Source organism: Manacus candei, unplaced genomic scaffold, assembly GCF_025592945.1.
Source record: "Manacus candei isolate 608988 ecotype Guabito, Panama unplaced genomic scaffold, ASM2559294v1 h1tg000065l, whole genome shotgun sequence".
Taxonomy (NCBI): domain Eukaryota; kingdom Metazoa; phylum Chordata; class Aves; order Passeriformes; family Pipridae; genus Manacus; species Manacus candei.
In genome coordinates, this window is record NW_026138113.1 from 1,509,758 (window position 1) to 1,529,055 (window position 19,298).

The 19,298-nt window shown below is 59.3% G+C and overlaps 3 protein-coding genes across 4 annotated transcripts in view; all 3 read left to right on the forward strand.

Moving 5' to 3' along the window:
- Positions 1–2,479, forward strand: part of SPG7 (SPG7 matrix AAA peptidase subunit, paraplegin) — a 28,037-nt gene extending 25,558 nt beyond the window's left edge. The window contains exon 17 of the mRNA XM_051805937.1: positions 1,387–2,479. Coding sequence (XP_051661897.1) covers positions 1,387–1,593 — 207 coding nt within the window. The 3' untranslated portion in view covers positions 1,594–2,479. The remainder of the gene's footprint in view (positions 1–1,386) is intronic.
- Positions 2,480–3,450: 971 nt separating this feature from the next.
- Positions 3,451–8,777, forward strand: RPL13 (ribosomal protein L13). Its single transcript, XM_051805968.1, has 6 exons — positions 3,451–3,536; positions 3,707–3,819; positions 4,744–4,885; positions 6,039–6,212; positions 7,693–7,749; positions 8,578–8,777. Exons 2-6 carry the CDS (start codon positions 3,716–3,718, stop codon positions 8,734–8,736), a joined length of 636 nt encoding a protein of 211 aa, XP_051661928.1. The 5' UTR covers positions 3,451–3,536; positions 3,707–3,715; the 3' UTR covers positions 8,737–8,777.
- A 1,310-nt stretch (positions 8,778–10,087) lies between these two features.
- On the forward strand, positions 10,088–18,863 carry CPNE7 (copine 7). Of its 2 annotated transcripts, XM_051805952.1 has the most exons (17): positions 10,091–10,140; positions 10,474–10,649; positions 11,404–11,827; positions 14,252–14,434; positions 14,504–14,578; positions 15,167–15,241; positions 15,318–15,401; positions 15,486–15,575; positions 15,749–15,847; positions 16,477–16,563; positions 16,665–16,724; positions 16,820–16,953; positions 17,077–17,131; positions 17,272–17,323; positions 17,393–17,526; positions 17,639–17,875; positions 18,262–18,863. In XM_051805952.1, the coding sequence occupies exons 3-17, from the start codon at positions 11,603–11,605 to the stop codon at positions 18,397–18,399; spliced, it is 1,728 nt and encodes a 575-aa protein (XP_051661912.1). In that variant the 5' UTR covers positions 10,091–10,140; positions 10,474–10,649; positions 11,404–11,602; the 3' UTR covers positions 18,400–18,863. The 2 variants fall into 2 exon arrangements, with proteins under 2 accessions (XP_051661911.1, XP_051661912.1); XM_051805951.1 differs by having other exon boundaries at positions 10,088–10,140; positions 17,272–17,526.
- The last annotated feature ends 435 nt before the right edge of the window (positions 18,864–19,298 follow it).

Below are 19,298 nucleotides of genomic sequence, written 5' to 3' on the forward strand. Positions count from 1 at the left end.
TGACACCTGATACACCAAGGAATCCTCATTGCAAAAGTAGAGCTTTGCCTCCTCCCCTTTGCATCCTGATAGTTCCTAACCAGTCTCCCACCCTGGCACATCCCCACCCATGCCAGGAGCTGTGTGCCCATTGGTTTGGGCTGAGCCACACTAGAGTCACAGCACCCTGTGTATCTCCTTAACCTCCCTTCAGAAATCCAGTCCATGACATCCAAAATGACCAGGATCAACTTAGTGTTGCATACTTTGCAAATCAAGCAATTATTTTCCTTAAATCTTTTTAAACAAACGAGAATAACAACAACAACCCCTTCAGCTCCACAGTGTCAGGCCTCTGGTGATACAGAGACAGCTTGGTCCCCAGGCCAGTGCCCTGGCAGCTCTGGAGCAGGGATCCTCAGGGATGTCTCTGCAGGCTCCTCTGTCCTGCTGCTGCCATCTAACAGCAGCCAGATGTTTGCTGGAGGCTCAGCTCAGAAAAACTTTAAAGTGAAGCCAAAGTATCTCCAGAGTCAATGTTTCAGTTGCCAGAGCCTCCCGTCTGGTCAGCAGGATTGAGCAGTTCCATGCTGGACAAGCCACCTGCTGCTCCAGAGGGGTGGTGCTGCTGCCAGAGGGGCTGTAGAATTCCACTTCTTTGGAGAGGAACTCATGCTGACCCCCAGCCCATGGCTGCAGGAACAGGCAGCTCTTTGTTAGCACTGTGTGTGCAGGGAGGGCTATGGGCCTGCCCGAGGTCTCACTGCTGCTGCTTTGGCTCCTGGGCAGGGCCACAGGTGCAGTGACAGTGGCAGGAGGGACACTTCTCTCATTGTTCCTGGAGCTCTCATTCCCATTCCCAAGAGCTTGCTTTGTTGCCTGCAGTCACGCTGTGCGTTCCTGGCCAAACGCGCTCTTGGGAACAGTGCCGGAGCCTGGAGAACTTTGTCCTGGCTCCAGTGGCTTTGGGGTCATCCCATCTAGGGGGGACAGCTGGAGTCTGCTCCTGACTCCTGAAAGTCGGAGAGTTTCACCTTATTTGGAAAAAAAATAAAGCCTCTAAGTTTTCAAGTTCTGTCATTTATCACGTGTCCTAACCCTATCAGTCCTGTCTCAGCAGAGAACTGATGAGAAAACTGTCTGAAAATCTCCAATTCTGAAGAAATAATCAACTGTTTTTAAAATTACATTGTTCTCTCTGCAATGCAGAACCATGTGGATCCTAGCAGAGAACTAGGAGTCACTGGGTATGCCACTGACCCAAGGAAATGTACTTTCATAAAACCAATCTGCACCCTGTGCTCTGGGCAGGTGTTGGGATCTGATTCGAGCTGGCAGAGTTCAGACCAGCTCAGACGGGCAGTTTGGAGCCCCTGTTCCTCACAGTGCCTCATTTCTGCTTTCCAGCTGTCCAGTGCCCTCCTGGAGAAGGAAGTGATCAACTATGATGACATTGAGGCCCTGATCGGGCCCCCTCCCCACGGTCCCAAGAAGATGATCGCCCCTCAGAGCTGGCTGCAGGCAGAGAGGGACAAACAGGACATCAGGGAGGAGGAGACACCCCCTCAGCCACCACAAGAGGAGGAGGAGGAACCACGCCTGAGACCAGTGTGAAGCCCACTCCTATGTGGAATGGGAGGGTTCTTTGGAACACAGACCCTTTCCCTTCTCAGCTCCAGAGTCAAAGATGCTGACCAGGGAATTGCTGTGCTGTTGTTACCCCAAAATTAAGGGATGGCTACATTTGCACCTTGCTTTATCCTGCAGGAATGAGAACTCCTCAGGAGTTCGGAATTGATTCCCAGCAGGGTGGTGGTGATTAGGAGTTGGGCAAGTCTGATCTGCTGTGAAGGTTTCTGGTACGCAGGAGCAGGGTACATGTGCTTAGGGATGAAAGATCCTATGTAAGCCAGCTCTGGCTGTGCTGTGTGCCATGGCAGGAGGGCAGGGCTGTGCCCTGGGTGCCAGCCTGGGGAAACTGAGCTGAGCTGAGCAGCTCTTGTGTAACCTTTGAGCATCTTTGCTGTGAACACAACACAGTAACAGCCTTGGCTGGAATAAACTGCCCACAATGTGCCTCCGTGTGTGTAGAATGTGTCAGGCTGGGGGGATGTTCTGGCACATATGAAGCTCATTAGAGCTGTGGAGTTGTACAGAACAAGGGCCTCCTTCTCCCTGTTCAATAATTTATATCCAGTTTTTATAGCAAGTGTTTTCTAAGCAGAGATTAAGGAAAATCTGTGTGCAGAGCTCGGTAGTGGGACATGAGAAACCAGCAGTGCAGAGAGTGATTCCAAGTACATGTGGGAAAACTGTTTTGAACTGCTGGTTCAGAGCTGTAGAGGTGCTCTTGGAAATCCAGCAAAAGCAGGTGTGTACATGTGTTGGGAATCCTCAGGAAAAGCTGCTCCATCCTTGTGGCTCTTGCAAAACAGGCCCTGCTGACAGGGCTGTCTGGTGTTCATCAGGGAAAGCATTAAAGTGATTGTTGCTGCCTGGAGTGCCCTGGCTGGCTTAATATTTTGGGAAGGATTATTGTCTGGAGTTATTCCGTGGGGGCTGTCTGTGACCTTGAAGACCCCAGCCCAAGCCTGGGCTCTGACAGCTCCCAGCCTTTGGGCCTTTGTCACAGTCCCAGGCTCCCGTTCCTGGGTCAGGCTGGAGCTGGAGCCTCCTGCTTCCCCGATAGCATGGGGAGGATGTTCTCCCTGCCATCCTCTCCCTGCCAGCCTCCCCGACCCATTCCCTGGGGTCTCTGAGTGCCTGGGGAGTAATTTCCCTTGATTGCAGGAGTACAACTGAGTTTCTGCATTTGCCATGCTGCTGCCTGGACTTCTAATTTCCAAACCTATTTGTTTCTTCACAGGCTCGCTCTTTGCATTCTCTTTTCCAGCAGATGAAATTCCATGTGTTCTTTGATTTTATTTTGTAACTCACAGCCCCTTTGAGTTTGGTCCCATGAAGCAGAGGGTGACAGTGCAAGTGGTGCTGTGGTGGGACACTGGGGGACAGCACAGGGCCCTCCGTGGCCCCTGTGGTGCTACCAGCACTGCCGTGCCAGTGCTGCCAGGGCACTGCCCTGCATCCCACCACTGCAGCACCGGGAGTGCCAAGATGGATGGAAGTCCCCGACCCCTCTCCTGCCACGGAGGAGATGATGGGGGACAGTGGCAGAGCCCTCTGGGGTGGATGTTGGAGCAGGGGTTGGATGGAGAGGGGAACAGGGACCCCCCACTCCTGTTTGGGGACTTGGAGAATCCCATCGGGCATGTGTCTGGCTAGGCTTGTGCGAGAGCGTCGAGCAGTGCTGGAGCTGCTGCTCCCAGCTTGGCCGCGGGCCCGTAGCCCCGTTCGCCCCTCGCCTCCCTGCCAGTCCCCGCCGGTCGCGGACCCTTTAAGCCGCCGCCATCTTTACTTCGGGCAGGTGAAGCCACCGCCCCTCATTGGCCCGTCCTTTCCCGGGCCGCTCGCGCGCGCTCCCCATTGGCCGCCGCCGCGGCCCTTCCGGCGGCACCGCCCCGGCGCGTCCTTTCCGGTGGCCGTTCGCGAGGCGGAAGGTGAGTGAAGGCCCGGGGCTCCATCCGCCGCCATCCGCCCGCCCGGCGCCGCGGGGGAGCCCCCGGGGGCGCACAGGGGGCCGCGCTGGGTCGGGGGCCACGGGCCCGGGGTGTCCCGGGGGCCAGGCGGGGCCCCGGCAGGGCCGCACTAACCGTGCCCGTGTCCGCAGGCCGCAGCCATGGCGCCCAGCCGCAATGGGATGATCCTGAAGCCCCACTTCCACAAGGACTGGCAGCGCAGAGTGGCCACCTGGTTCAACCAGCCCGCCCGCAAGATCCGCAGGTGAGGCCGAAGGGCCCGTGAGGGGGTTCCCGGAGTGTGCGGGGCTGCTGAGGAGGCCAAAGCGCCGTGGGTTTGTCTTCGGCCTTTCTGCGGCCGCGCTCGTTGAAGTCCCGGCTGCTCGCTCGGGGTCTGTGCTCAAAGGCGGCCCTTCCCAGCCGCAGCCAAGTGATGAGACGTCTCCGGAATCGCTGCACCACGGTGATGACTCCTTCTACCCTGGGTCTCTGATGGCAGCGGCGGTTCCGGAGCAGCACCAGCCACCGGCGTGGCCCCGCTGTTGGTTCCGGGGGGATCCCAGGGCAGCAGTGGCACATCTGGCAGAGATGCTGTGTTCCTGGTGACTGTCCCACTGATGTGGCCCAGAAGACCAATTGCACCTGCCTTGTGTGTCAGTGTGGCCACAGGGCCAGGGCAGTGCCTGTCCACCTGTACTGGGCACTGGTGAGGCCACACCTGGAATTCTGGGATCAGTTTTGGGCCTCTCACCCCGACACAGACACTGAGGGGCTGGAGCAGCAGGACTGGCTGAGGGAGCTGGAGGGGCTTAGTCTGGATAAAAGGAGGCTCAGGGGGACCTTTTCACTCTCTCCAACTCCCTGACAGGAAGGTGGAGCCAAGTGGGGGTCAGGCTCTGCTCCTGAGGAACAAGGGACAGGATGAGGGGAAAAGGCCTCAAGCTGTGCGAGGGGAGGTTCAGGTTGAACATCAGGAGGAATTTCTTCATTGGAAGGGTGATCAGGCGTTGGAAGGGTCTGCCCAGGGAGGTGGTGGAGTCCCCATCCCTGGAGGTGTCTAAGGAAGGCCTGGATGTGGCACTCAGTGCTCTGGGCTGGGTGACAAGGTGGGGATCAGTCACGGGTTGGACTCAGTGATCTTGAAGGTCTTTTCTAGCCTGATCAATCCTGTGATCCCATGACATTCCAGGAGGAAGGCTCGCCAGGCCAAGGCTCGCCGCATCGCCCCCCGGCCCGTGGCTGGGCCCATCCGGCCCATCGTGCGATGCCCAACAATCAGATACCACAAAAAAGTTCGTGCTGGCAGAGGCTTCAGCCTGGAGGAGCTTAAAGTGAGTACAGAGCATTGATCTAAATAAATGAACTCCCAGTCTGAGCTTGGCTGCTGCTCCTGTCCTGCACAAGGTGACATGCCCAGATGTGGTACCTGGCTGGTGCTGGCTCGTCCTGGGGAGACTGTGGTGCTTCTGGTTCTGGGAGCAAGGAAACACCACTCAAAGGTGTTTAAAAGGTAAACGTCTGGTTGTCTGGTCAGATTCACTTAAAAGTCCATTAAAATCAAGCTGAAAAAAGAGAAGTTTAGGTTGGATATACGGAAGAAATTCTTCCCTGTAAGGGTGGTGAGGCCCTGGCACAGGTTGCCCAGAGAAGCTTGTTGCAGATCAAGTAAACTGAGCTCAGCTGACTTGTAAGAGTAGCAGGGGATGTTGTACCAGGAGGAAGGACTGTTCAGTGCAGCCTCCAGGAGTAGCTGGGGCTGTTCTTGTTCAATATTTGGTTTAGAAACACTGAAACTCTCTGAGAAGTATTCCCTGCCCTCCATTCCTTCAGGAAATTGTCCCTGGGACCAGCCCAGGTGTGCTGAGCTGTTAAAGGGTGTCTGCAGGGACCCCCCACTGCATATCTGTGCAGTGGGCAGGAGTCACATCAGTTCTTGCTGGCAGCTACCAGCTGCCTCTGCGGCTGGTTCAGTGTCTAATTAAAACATTTATAACTGAAATTGGTGCACTGAGGCAGGAAAATTGTTCTTCTGGGTGCCAAATGCTTCATTACTTACTTTTCTTTAATTTTTGGGTAATGGTGGAACACAAAGCGGGACACAGCTGTTTGTCTTCAAACAGAAAATGAGTTTCTTGTTTAAGATGGTTAAAACAAATAGTTATTTAATGGAGCTCACGGTATTCAGTGAGTCAGAGTTATCCATATCCTGACTTCATAAATGCTTGTCTGTATGTATCTGAGTTTAAATGTCCCCCTCAGGGGGACATCTTTGCTCTCCTGAGAAAAATCCACTTGCAAAAACTGAAGTCTGGGGAACATTTTAAGCATTAAGATACACCAGGACACCCTTTGGTGGTGAAGTGAGTGGTCCTTTAGCCATGCCAAGCCTTCTCCAGACCCTAAGTCCTGTGCTGGCTCTGCTTGGAGCCCTGCCTGGCTGTTGGGAGCTGTGGCATGCTGACACCACTCCCTCTCTCCCCTCAGCTCGCTGGCATCAACAAGAAGTTTGCGCGGACGATCGGGATCTCCGTGGATCCCCGGCGGCGGAACAAGTCCACCGAGTCCTTGCAGGCCAATGTGCAGAGGCTGAAGGAGTACCACTCCAAGCTCATCCTCTTCCCGAGGAAGCCAGCCATGCCCAAGAAGGGAGACAGCTCTGTGAGTATCTGGCTGCTGGAATCGTGTCACAGGGGCTGTTTGTGGCCCTGCTTTGGGAGGTCTAGTGTCATCCCATCCCTCTATCCCGGCGTGCAGAGCTGAACCTGTTCCATGATGTGACCCCAAGGGGAGCAGCCCTGCCCTTGGATGCAGCGTGGGTCTGAGCCCAGCGTAAGGCCTGGCCTGGCAGGGTTGAGTGTAACAGGGCTCTCTGGGTCACAGTAATACTGGGTCAGGCATTTGGCTGAGGGGCTGCAGCCCTGGTTTGGGGCAGATTCCTGGAGCTTTGGTCCTTGCCCAGCCAGCTGAGTTTTAGTTTATGGAGCTAAATTGTCAAGAGTAGCTGAAAATTCCACCTGAAAATTCTGTCCAGCCGTATGGAAGGGTGAAGGACAGGCTCTGTGAGTGGCTCCGTGCCAGGCAGGCTCCAGAAGGCAGTTGCTGTTGACATTCAAAAATGCTTTCCATTAAAAGCTCTCCAAGATCAGAGCAGAGCTGTGTTCCTTGGCTCTGCTGGCAGTGGATTCACGCTTCCCGCGGGGCTGAGCGAGCCACAGAACACAGCAGTGTGCTCAGGCTGTCCTCAGATCTTCTGGAGAGCCTGGCAGCTCCAAGCTGCTTAATTGTAGTGGATCCCTCCCTTTGTCAGAGCAGGGAGGAAGGGCTTTGATCTGAAATACTGCTTCAGATTTGCTTGCTGGAAATTAAGTACATAAAATAATTTTCAATCGTTTTTGTCTGATGACACACTTTTACAAGAAGGTGAAATCAGCCTTAGAAGGAGTTGCTGAGGAGTGTGTTGGGTATAAATGAGCTGTGGGGACTCAGCCTGGAGAAAAGGAGGCTCAGGGGGGTCCTTCTCACTCTCCCTATAACTCCCTGACAGGAGGGTGGAGCCAGGTGGGGGGCGGGCTCTGCTCCCTGGGAACAAGGGGCCAGATGAGGGGAAATGGCCTCAAGTTGTGCCGGGGGAGGTTCAGGTTGGACATCAGGAGGAATTTCTTCTGGAAAGGGTGGTCAGGCATTGGAAGGGGCTGCCCAGGGAGGTGGTGGAGTCCCCATCCCTGGAGGTGTCCAGGGAACTGGATGTGACACTCAGTGCTCTGGGCTGAGCGACAAGGTGAGGATCAGTCACAGGTTGGACTGGATGGTCTTGGAGGTCTTCTCCAACCTTAACGATTCTGTGATTCTGTGTCACACTGAAAATGACACAGTTGGTGTCAAAGCTTTTCCAGCTGGCAGAGCTGAGAGGCCGCTGCTCCTCCGGCCGGATCCAAGCACAACGTGGGCTGTTGATGCAGCTCATCTGTGCCAAATGAAATGCTGGATTCATTACCATTTGGTGCTAAATCTTCCATCAGGATCCTTAGCACCATGTTTAAACTGGGTACCTGTGTACAGACTGTGCTTTTAACTGAGATTTTAACCTGAGAAAGTTTAAATTCTGATTTTTTAACATTCCTGTCCTCTCCTTATGCAGCCAGAGGAACTCAAATTGGCCACTCAGCTCACAGGACCCGTTATGCCCATCAAGAATGTAAGTGTAATTAAATCATATTCTCTCTGTGACATAAATGTGATTGAACTCTGTGGAGAGGGTTCTCTCCTTGCTGTTGCACTGTGTCTGTGGACGCTGCCCCTCCTGGGGGGAAAAAACCAGGAATAAACTTTTGAGAGAACTCATACCTGTGAAATTGGGGGCACTTTGGATTGCAGCTGGGGTGGGGGTGCCCAGGCAGGTTCTGTGGTCAGCATTTGTCCCTAAATCATCACTGCTTCCCAGAGCTGCTGTCAGTAATGCCACAAACCTCTACTTGCTCCCTAGAACTCCCTGACAGGAGGGTGGAGCTGGGTAGTGATCAGGCTCTGCTCCCAGGGAAAAAGTCACAGGATGAGAGGAAACAACCTCAAGTTGTGCCAGGGGAGGTTCAGGTTTAATATTGGGAAAATTTCTTCATGGAAAAGGTATAAAGCATTGGAACTGACTACTGGGGGCGGTGTTGGAGTCCCTATCCCTGGAAGCGTTCAACAAACATGTGGATGTTGCACTTGAGGACGTGATTAGTGGTGAACGTGCTTCTAGTGCCAAGCTGACAGTTGGACTCGATGCTCTTGAAGTCTTTTCCAACCTGAACAATCCTGTGATTCTGTGAACCTGACTCACGTTTCCTGTGGTGCTTTGTTTCCATCCCTGCTCAGTTGTGCTCGGTGCGGGTGCGGCTGTGCTGCTGTTCCCGGTGGAGCAGCCGAGGGCAGGGCCTGTAGGTGGCACGAGTGCTCTGTTCCTCGCTGAGATCACTGTGCAAAGCCTCAGCTCCTTCCCCGCGGTGCAGCCTGACTGTCTGGCACTCCCTCTTTCCCCCAGGTGTTCAAGCGGGAGAAGGCCCGCGTCATCTCAGAAGACGAGAAGAACTTCAAGGCCTTCGCCAGCCTGCGCATGGCCCGGGCCAACGCCCGCCTCTTCGGCATCCGCGCCAAGCGCGCCAAGGAAGCAGCGGAGCAGGATGTGGAGAAGAAGAAATGAACTGTTCTCCCCAGAACTGTCAATAAAAAGCTGTAGACAGACGGGTGTGCTGTGTTTTTGGGGCACATGTACCAAGTGGAGTTGTGCCGGTGCCGGTGCGGGGATGTGTTCAAGCGTGGGAAACCTCATTTGCTGTGCTTGGAGTCTCCAAAGTTCTCCAAAAGCTTGTGAAACGCCTGCCTTGTGCCCACTCCTCTGCCTTGTGTCAGGGCTGCAGTCTGGGCTCCCTCCTGCTCTGACTTCAGAGGGCTTTGGGGGTACCCCTCTGTGCCAAGCTTTGTCTACTCCCCCTTCCATGCCGTTATTCCAGGTTTAATGATTTCCATGCCTCCGTATGAGGCAGAGCTCTAGAAGGTGGGATGTCATGGGGGGTGTCACCTTTGGGTGCTGGGCAGTGCTGCCCACATGGGAGGGGACTTCCCTGCTTTTTAAGGGGCACAAGGGGAGTAAGATGTGTTGCAGCCCCTAAGCTGGGCTTCTATGGAGCAGAATCCCAGGGCTGGACTGTGCTGCCCTGCCTGGCCCTCAGCTCAGCCCCAGCTGTTCTGAGGACCCTTCACCCATTTCTTCATGGCTTAAAGGCCATTCCATGGTAGATGTGGCACTTGGAGACACAGTTTGTCGTGGCCTCAGCAGTGCTGGGGAGCAGGTGGGACTCTGATCTTGGAGGCTTTTTCAACACAAGCGGTTCTGTGATCCCTCAGTCAAGTGGCATCACAGAGAAGCCCAGGAGAAGGGTTGGGTTGCTCTGGCCCATCCTTGTTGATGTTGGGGGTCCCAGATTCTGCCTGTCCCAGTGTGGGGGGCTGATGGGTCACCGGGATGTGTCAGTGGGATTGGAACTGCTCTGGGAGCGCTCGCATCTGGGGCCATTGTGCAGCCATAGCAGGTTGGAGAGAGAATATGGATGGGATGGGATGGGATGGGATGGGATGGGATGGGATGGGATGGGATGGGATGGGATGGGATGGGATGGGATGGGATGGGATGGGATGGGATGGGATGGAATGGAGCCCTGGCACACCTGGATGGCCCCTGGGCTGCTCAAACACAGTCAAGAGGTGCCTGGTGTGGTGCTGCCTGTGCTGTGCCAGCTGTTGCCCGTCCCTCCAGCCCCTCTGCCTGGACCTCGTGTCCCACTGTGTGTCTGGTGCCTCCTGCCCTCCTGGGCCATGCCAGGGGCTGGGGGGGAAGTGGGAGAGAGTGGCCTATTTCTGCCAGGCAGACTGGGGATTAGCTCCTGAAGTCCCAGCCCTGCAGTGCCCTGCTGCTCATTAGCCCTATCTGCATTTTAATCCCTCCAAATTTGGGCTAATTACATCATCTTTCGTAAAGCTGAGCTGACAGTGCTGCAGCACTGGGGGGACAGGGGTGGGTGGGGGTCCCAGGCTGGGAATGGGGCAGGTGGGACTCCATGTGCATGGAATGTGGGTCTGGGTGCTCCAGCATGTGGGGAGGGCACCTGGTGGGTTTGGGACACCCCACCCTTGTGCCTGGGGTCTTGGCTTAGAGTGTAGAGGGCTGAGACCAGGATGGCCTTAGGTACCCCACAGGGAGCAGCTGGGGAGGGCAAGGGGCTGTGTCTGTGCCACAAGGGTCTCACCTGGAGTAGGTGAGCATGGTCAGCAATGCCGAGGACCCTGGGGACCCCACTCCGCGCCAGTGCCCATGGGTGGGCTCCGCTCTGGTGCTGGCAGCGAGGCAGTTAACAGAGCTTGTCATCCATCTCCCTCTTAGGGCTCCGCTCCCAAACTGCAGCTTGAGTCAGTTGTGTGGAGGTGGCAACGGCAGCAGCTCTGACTGGCACACCGGCACGGCTGGCACACCGGCACGGCTGGCACACCGGCTCCCCTTGGCACACCGACCCCAGCCCTCGCCCGGCCGCCTGCAGAGCCCAGGCCACCAGCACCCAGGTGAGGGGCACGATGGGCAGGGTGGGACCTGGTGCCCCCTCCGCTGGGCAATGGATTCCAAGGAGTGCCTGCGATCCTGGGAGGGGGATGATGCCCCCCGGAGCTGGGGGCACCAGAGCCAAGTGCCAGGGAGGGCCTGGGCAATGCATGACTGCACCAGGAAACTTTGGCTGGGCTAGGCATGTGGGGGCAGAGGTGGCCAAGGGGCTGCTCTGCACCTGCCCCTGCCCCAGCCAACCACCCTTGGGGCTGCAGGTGGGGGACAAGCCTGGGCTGGGACTGGCAGAGCCCCTCTATACCCCATCATGCAGCATCACCTGGCTGGGTGTCACCAGCCTCAGAGGGATCCATCACCCGGCGACAGGGACACTGAGCTGGTGTCCCCACTGCCCTCCCAGAGAGCCCTGTCCAGGCTGGAGGTTGCTGCCTGAAAGGACAGGGGGGTGTTTCTGCTCCCCAGCTCCACTCAAGGCACCCCAAAGTGGGTACCCAGGGCTGCCTGCACAACCCCAGTCCTGCACAGCCACCCAGCCCCACTCAGGTCCCACTTCCCCACAGGACACATCCTGTCCCTGAGGTGGGGCTGGGGCAGAGCTGAGAATGGCCCTGTGGGTCCCTTGGTCAGCCCAAGCAGCTGGGGGATGAACCCCCCACAGTAAAGCCCACGTGTCTGGCTGGCACTTGAGGGTACATGGGCAGCATCATGAGAGTGCCCCAGGTCCTGCTCACCCCACTGTGCTTTGATGCCCTGTAGAGTCCCACGGAGCCATCCTGACTGGACCCAGCCACCCTGCCCCGGAGGAGGTTGCGGGGTCCCTCCAACCCCCGGAGCACCCCACCCCTGTGCTGCCCCCAGGAACCTCCCTGACACCGCGGGGCACCGAGCCCCGGGCATGACGATCACCTGCCCGGCCCCCTGACGGCACCGAAGGCAGCGGCCGCCCTCGGCCCTGATGCCATTCGCCCACGGGGCTGCGTGCCCCCCGGCCCGGCCGGCCGCCCCCCGCGCCCCAGCTGGCATGGGTGCCGTGCCCGAGCTGTGTCCGCAGGCCCCGCTGGCCGTGCTCTCCAAGGTGGAGCTGCGGGTCAGCTGCAAACACCTCCTGGACCGAGACACCCTCAACAAGTCAGACCCCTGCGTCCTGCTCCTGATGCAGTCCCAGGGCCAGTGGATGGAGGTAGGAGCATGGGGGGCACTGCCAGCACCCTTCCCAGGGGGTAGGGCAGGCACCGGGGAAATGATGGGGCTGGGCACAGGGTGATGGGTGCACGTGGGTGGGTGCTGGACACGGGGTGATGGGCACGGGGGGCTGCAGAGTGGGGTGCAGGAGATGGTGGGGAGCGGAGTACAGAGTGCAGAGCAGAGTGCTGGAGATAATGGAGAATTGGGTACAGGGTGCAGACCAGGTTGCAGGGTCCATAGCAGAGTACAGGAGATAGTGAAGAACAGGGCACAGGGTGCACGGCAGGGTGCAGAATGGGGTGCAGGGTTCAGAGCAGGGTGCTGGGTGCAGAATGCAGAGTAGGGAGCAGAATAAGGTGCAGAGCAGGGTACAGCGTTCAGTGTGAGGTGCAGGAGATAATGCAGGATGGGGTGCAGGGTTCAGAATTGGGTGTAAGGGTGCAGAACAGGGTGCTGGGTGCAGAATGGGGTGCAGGGTTCAGACCAGAGTGCAGAACGGGGTGCAAGGTGCAGAGCAGGGTGCAGGGTTCAGACCAGGGTGCAGAACCAGGTGCAGGGTTCAGACCAGGGTGCAGAACCGGGTACAGGGTGCACACAGGCTGCTGGATGCACAGTGCAGAGCTCAGTGAGGGGTACAAGGTGTGGGGCACAGAGCAGGACACAGGGTGCCCAAATGCAGGGCACAGAGCATGAAGCTCACAGGGCAGGGCAGGGCACTGTGGGGCACCCAGGAGCCCATGGGGTCAATGCTGACACTAGATCAGATCCAGCCCCCCAGGGCTGTGGCAGGGCTGGGGTGGGGTGCCTACGGTGGCTCCAGCGCAGCTCCACTGCCCTGGGACAGGGGCAAAGGACACCACAGCCATCTCTGGGGTGGCTCAGGGCTGGTGGGCTGGTGTCATCCTGTGTGGGGCGGGCAGCTCAGAGAGAGTCAGAGCTGGCACCACAGCTGTGAGCTCTGCTATGGGGGTCCCTGGTCATCCCCTGAGCCCTGGCTGGTGTTGAAGCTGGCACTGGGGTTGGCAGACACTGGAATTGTGCTGGGGCTGGCACAGCTTCTCTCCTCTCTCCCCATGCCGAGCTCTGGCTGGCGCCCGCAGTTCCACTCTAATCGCGGCCGCTCAGCCGGAGGATTTAGCGCTAAATCCCTCGGCGTGTCATCGACTCCGCTCGAGCCAGCGAGGGGCCGGGGCGGCACAGTGGCCCCGTGCCAGCTGCCGTGTGTATGTGGTGCCAGACCCTTGTACCCCACCGTGCCACACTCCGTGTGCCGTGCCATGCTATGCCACGCGATGCTGTGCTGTGCCATACACCAGCCAGCACCAAGAGGCAAGAGGGTCCCTCCTGGGCCACCTTTTGTAGTGACTCCATGCCCTGTTCCCTCCCTGTCCCTGCCAGCCCGTGTCCCCCGGCCGAGGTGTGGCTGACTCTGGCTCTGGCACTGAGCACTGAGACAACCCTGGACTCTCTGGCAGCGGCTGGTGCTGGAGGGTTCAGGGTGCCTGAAACCCATCTCCCCAGGGTGAGGGTGTGGCAGTGCCCACTCAGGAGGGACATGGGTGGCCCTGGCAGTGTGACAGTGGTGCAGGCTCAGCAGATGTTGCCAGATTGGAGAGGTGGTGGGCAGGGGCCAGGGGCTGGCAAGGGTGTCTAGGATGTGTCCCATTGAGTCAACAGTTACAGGGATGGGTGTGGGGGAGGCTCTGGAACTGCTCAGCACCTGCTGCCAAGCACGGATGGGACATGCTGAGCATCTACCAGGGCTGTGGGCTGGTGACCCCCAGCCATGGCCACCCCAGGGTGGGGACACAGAGGCTCATCCTGGCACCAGCACTCTGCTTCTGCTCCAGTGGAGCCGTGGCAAAGTGTAGTCAGAGCTAGAGAACCCCTTGGATGACCATGGGGAGCCTGGGGAGAGGGGAGATCACAGGGCCTGGGGCTGGCAGGGCTGGAACCTGTGAGGGCCCATGGGGCTCCTTCAAATGCCATTCACCTGGGTGTGGGGAAATGCCTAGGCATGGCTGGTCTTTCCTGGCACACCCCATCCCTTCATCCCCCATCCTTGTATTCCCATCCTTGTATTCCCTGTCCCTGCGTTCTCATCCCACCATCCTTCATCCCTACACCTCCCATCCCTCCCCATCCCTAATTTTTTATCCCCTGTCTGAGCACCCCCCATCCCTGTATCCCACATCCTTTCATGCCTCACCCCTGTATCCACCATCCCAGCATCCCCCTCCCTTCATCCTCCACTCCAACAGCCCCCATTCCTCATCTCCCATCCCTACCTTCCTACACCCCCATTCCCCCTGGGCTCCCACATCCCTATTCCCAGCTGGATGTGAGCTCTGGCACCTCAAGGCCCGGGCAACTCCAGCTGTGCCCATCCCAGCCCCAGCCCAGCACCATTCCCGTGCAGGTGGATCGCAGCGAGGTGATCAAGAGCAACCTGAACCCCGTGTTCGCCAAGATCTTCACGGTCGATTACTACTTCGAGGAGGTGCAGAAGCTGCGGTTCGAGGTGTACGACAGCCATGGCCACGCCGGCGTGGGCACGCACGACGATGACTTCCTGGGGGGCATGGAGTGCACCGTGGGGCAGGTGAGCCCGGGGACCCCCACCCGGGGACCCCCTCCATGGTGTCCCCTCCCCGACCCTGGGCTCTCGCAGATCGTGGCGCAGAAACGGGTGACGAAGCCGCTGTTCCTCAAGTACGGGAAGTTCGCAGGCAAGTCCACGATCACGGTGAGTACCGAGCCTGGGTTGGGGGTGGCACCGGGGGGGGAAAATGGTGTGGCACTGAGTAGGGGCACTGGAGAAATACCAGGCTGGGACCCTGGGGTGGCACCAAGCTGGGACTCTGGGGTGGCACCAAACTGGGGCATTGGATTAGCACTGGGATGGGGTGCACAGCTGACAAGGGACTGGGACCCTGAGGTGACACCAACCTGGGACCCTAGGGTGACACCGGACAGGACACATGGGTGGCACTGGACTGGGATGCTGGGAAGGCATCAAGCAGGGACATCTGGGCTGGATCAGTGGGCTGTCACTGGGCTGTGGGTGCCATTGAGCTGGGGCGTATGGAGGGTCCCCAGTGCCCCTCCTCCTGTCTGATATGCCATCCAGCCCTGCAACCCCTCGGGCTCTTGGGAGTGAGGAGGGCTCAGAGTCCCTGTTGGTGTCTGCTGGCCACGGGGGGTTCCTGCTGCCCCAAGGAAGGCACGTGGCACCCTGTCTCCTCCTGGGGCACCACAGGGAGGTGGGGGGCAGGGGGGCAGGGGACAAAGCCGTGCCAGATGCTGAGCACCCCGCGGCTGCCTCTCCTCGCAGATCATCTCCGAGGAGATTTCAGGGAACAACGGCTACGTGGAGCTCGCTTTCCGCGCCAAGAAGCTGGATGACAAGGTGAGCCAGGTGCCGGGGGGAACATGGGGCAGGGCAGGCAGGGTAGGCAGTGCTCTGTCCCCTCCTCTTTCTCCAGGACCTCTTCAGCAAGTCGGATCCCTTCCTGGAGATCTACCGCATCGACGACGACCGCAGCGAGCAGCTCGTGTACCGCACTGAGGTGAGGCCCCAGAGGGCCGGTCCCTCAGCTGCCCCACAGCCACCCTGGGGCCTCCCCAGCCCTGCTGAGCTCCCTGTCCCACAGGTGGTGAAGAACAACCTGAGCCCTGTCTGGGAGCCCTTCAAGGTGTCTCTCAACTCACTCTGCAGCTGTGAGGAGAAGAGGAAGCTGAGGGTGAGGAAGGGAGATGGGGACCCCCATCCCTGCCCCGGAGGTACCTGTACCCTGGCTTCCCCAGGGATGTGCTAGGGACTCCCCCAGTGCCAGGGGTGGTGCTGGGGACCCTTCAGTGCTGGAGACAGTGCTGGGGACCCCCTGGTGCTGGGGCTGAGCCATGCCAACTGCAGGGTGTGGTGTGGGACTACGATTCACGGGGCAAACACGACTTCATCGGGGAGTTCTTCACCACCTTTGAGGAGATGCAGAAAGCGATGGGGGAGAACAAGGTGGGACATGGGGACACGGGGATAGCCTGGGGGTCACCCCTGTATGCTGTCAGCAGAGCCCATCCCAGCAGGCACCTCCCAGCAACTCCTCTGGGTTGGGGGTCATTCTCTCCTTGCTGCTGCCCACCTCTTTGGGGAAGGGATGGTGGGTTTGGGGTCCTCTGGGGAATCAGCCATGAATGAGGTGGCTGGAGCCCAGGGGGTGGCTGGGAGTGGGGGAAGGCAGCTGCGACCTGGGGCTGTGGGGTTGCAGGGTTATGGGGCTGTGGGGTTATGAGGTTATAGAACTATGGGGCTGTGGGTCATGGCACCATGGGGCTGGAGCATTGTGGGGCTGAGGGGCTGCAGGGAGGCAGTGTTATGGTGCTTCAGGGTTGAGGGATCACTGTGCTGCAGAGACCAGAGACGTGGAGCTGTGAGGCTGTGTTTTTATGGGGCCACAATATTCTGGGACTGTGGAGTCATTGTGCTGCAGAGCCATGGGGGGCTGCAGGGTTACGGGGCTGCAACGTTATGGGGTTGTTGGGTCACCATTATGCAGAGCCATGGGACGGGGGGCCTGAGGGGTGCCAGGGATGGGGGTCCCAGGGCGGGTGCCGCAGGCAGCGCGGGTGCCGCGTGTGCCACAGGTGCAGTGGGACTGCATGAACCCCAAGTACAAGATCAAGAAGCGCAACTACAAGAACTCGGGGGTCGTGGTGCTGTTGGACCTGAAGGTGAGTGCCTGCATTCTGTGCCGAGCTGTGCTGAGCCAAGCCATGCCTGGCTCCGTGGGCCAGTGTGGGGCAGGACCAGCTGATGCGAGTCCCTCTGGAAGATCCACAGGGTCTACTCCTTCCTGGACTACATCATGGGCGGCTGCCAGATCCACTTCACAGTGAGCAGAGTCCCCCACCTCACCCTCACTAGCAGGGACATGCTAGTGGCTTGGCTCACCCTGGGGGAACCCTCACTGCCCCCCCTCCACCCCAGGTCGCCATCGACTTCACAGCCTCCAACGGGGACCCCCGAAACAGCTGCTCCCTGCACTACATCAACCCCTACCAGCCCAACGAGTACCTCAAGGCGCTGGTTGCTGTGGGTGAGATCTGCCAGGACTATGACAGGTTGGTCGCTCTGGTGGGGTCCCCAGGGCCAGACACCATGGTGATGGCCACCCTGGGGTCAGATGCCCTGGTGATGGCCACCCGGTGATGGCACCAGAGCTCCTCACACCCCTTCCCTTGCAGTGATAAGAAATTCTCAGCTCTGGGCTTTGGTGCCAGGATCCCCCCCAAGTATGAGGTGAGAGGTGGCCGGAGCGCCAGGGCCCTGTGGGACTCCAGGGATGTGCTCATCCCTCCAGACACCCCAGGCCCTGGCACTGGCAGGGCTCAGCAGGTGGGGGGTGGGCACTAGCTGCCCCCTCCTCTCCTGCCCTCCAGGTTTCCCACGACTTCGCCATCAACTTCAACCCCGACAACGATGAGTGTGAGGGTAAGTCCAGCTCTAGCGGGGTCCAGTCCATGGCCAGGGTGTCCCTTCTCACTTCTCACACCCCCGCAGGCATCCAGGGTGTTGTAGAGTCCTATCAGAGCTGCCTGCCGAAAATCCAGCTCTACGGCCCCACCAACGTGGCTCCCATCATCACCAAGGTGGCTCGTGTGGCGGCCGATGAGGAGCGGACCAAGGAAGCGTCGGTGGGTCCCACTGGGGCATCAGGTTGGGCTGAGACCCCCACATGCTCGTGACACTTGTGGGTGCTCCTGTGTGGGGCCGGGCAGCTCCCCCAGAGCATCCCTGTCCCCCCAGCAATACTTCATCCTGCTGATCCTGACGGACGGGGTGGTGACAGACATGGCAGACACGCGGGAGGCCATTGTCCGGGCCTCCTACCTGCCCATGTCCATCATCATCGTCGGGGTAGGCAACGCCGACTTCACCGACATGCAGATCCTGGACGGGGACGACGGTGTCCTGCGCTCCCCCAAGGGCGAGCCCGTCCTGCGCGACATCGTCCAGTTCGTGCCCTTCCGCGAGTTCAAGAACGTGAGTGGGACAGGCGGGGGTCCTGCTGCCCCCTCCCAGCTCTTCCCATGCCCTCTGGTTCTCTCCTGCCCCTTTCCGTCCCCTCCGGTCCCTTTTACTCCTCTCCAGTTCCCCTCCCGTCCCTCCCCGTTCCCTCACGTCCCGCCCCCGTCCCCTCCCATCCACTCTCCTCCCCTCCCGTCCCCCTCGTCCCCATCTGTCCCTTCTGTTGCATTCGGTCCTCCCTGGTCCCTTCCCGTCCCTTCCATCCCCTCCGGTCCCCTCCCGTTCCCACATCCTGGCACAGGGAGCCGGTACCCACGGGTGCTGCTCCTCTATCGGGGCGGGCAGGCGTCACAGTGGCCCCGGCTCACCCCGGTGTCCCGCGGTGTCCCGGTGTCCCGCAGGCGTCACCCACAGCCCTGGCGAAGTGCGTGCTGGCGGAGGTGCCCAAGCAGGTGGTGGAGTATTACAGCTACAAGGCGTTCCCCCCGCGCTGCCCCCGGCCCCCCACCCCCGACCCCAGCCTCAGCTCCCCTCAGTGAGAGACCCTCACTGCCCCCAACCCAACCTCAGTTTCCCCCAGTGAGGAACCCCCAGCCCCCACTCCAGCTTCGGCTCCCCCAGTTAGAGATCCCTAGTGCCCCCAGCCCCAGCACTGGGTCACCTCAGTGAGGGACCCTCGACCCCAGTCTTGGCTACTCCCAGTGAGGATCCCCAGCTCCCCTCGGTGTGGCACAGGGACAGACGGGGTCCCTGTGAGTCCCAGCCCTGCCACAGCCCCCTCAGCTGGGACATGGGGTAGGTCTCGGCCCCCCGGTGCTGGACACCCTCTGCACTGCCCCGGGGTCCCCAGCAGGCCCTGCCCACTTCTGGAGTTCTGTGCCCTGTGGCCTGTTCCCACTCCATCCCTGCCGTCCCCTTGGTCCTCTTGGTCCCCGCTTCTCTGTCACTGTGATGTTTGGAGGCTGCATGACTCCCACAATAAAGCAAGACCCCTGTGCCCATCCTCATGCTCTCTGGGTGCCACCCTCCCTGGGGGTTAGCAGGGGGTGGGCAGAGGGACTGGCAGATCCTGGGTGCTGTCTGTGTCCCCTTGTGGTGATACTATGCCACCCTGGCTGGTGACAAGAACCAAGGGCATCCCGCAGCCCTGCTGCCCCCACATTTTGGGTGTCCATAGCTGGCAGTGTGCTGGGAGCACCAGAGCTCTGAGCGCTGGAGCAGCCGCTGCTTTCGTGTGCCGGAGTGGGCTCTCCCCTGCTGTGCCACAGCCCCGAATCCAGGGCACAGAGTTGAGGGAGGTGGCAACGGAGCAGGCCCTGCTGCCCTGCACACGGCCACTGCCACGTGCTGTGTGCTGTGAGTCACACGGCATGTGCCATGTGCTGTATGATGTGTGCCATGGGCTGTGCACCATGTCCATGTACCTTGTGACACATGC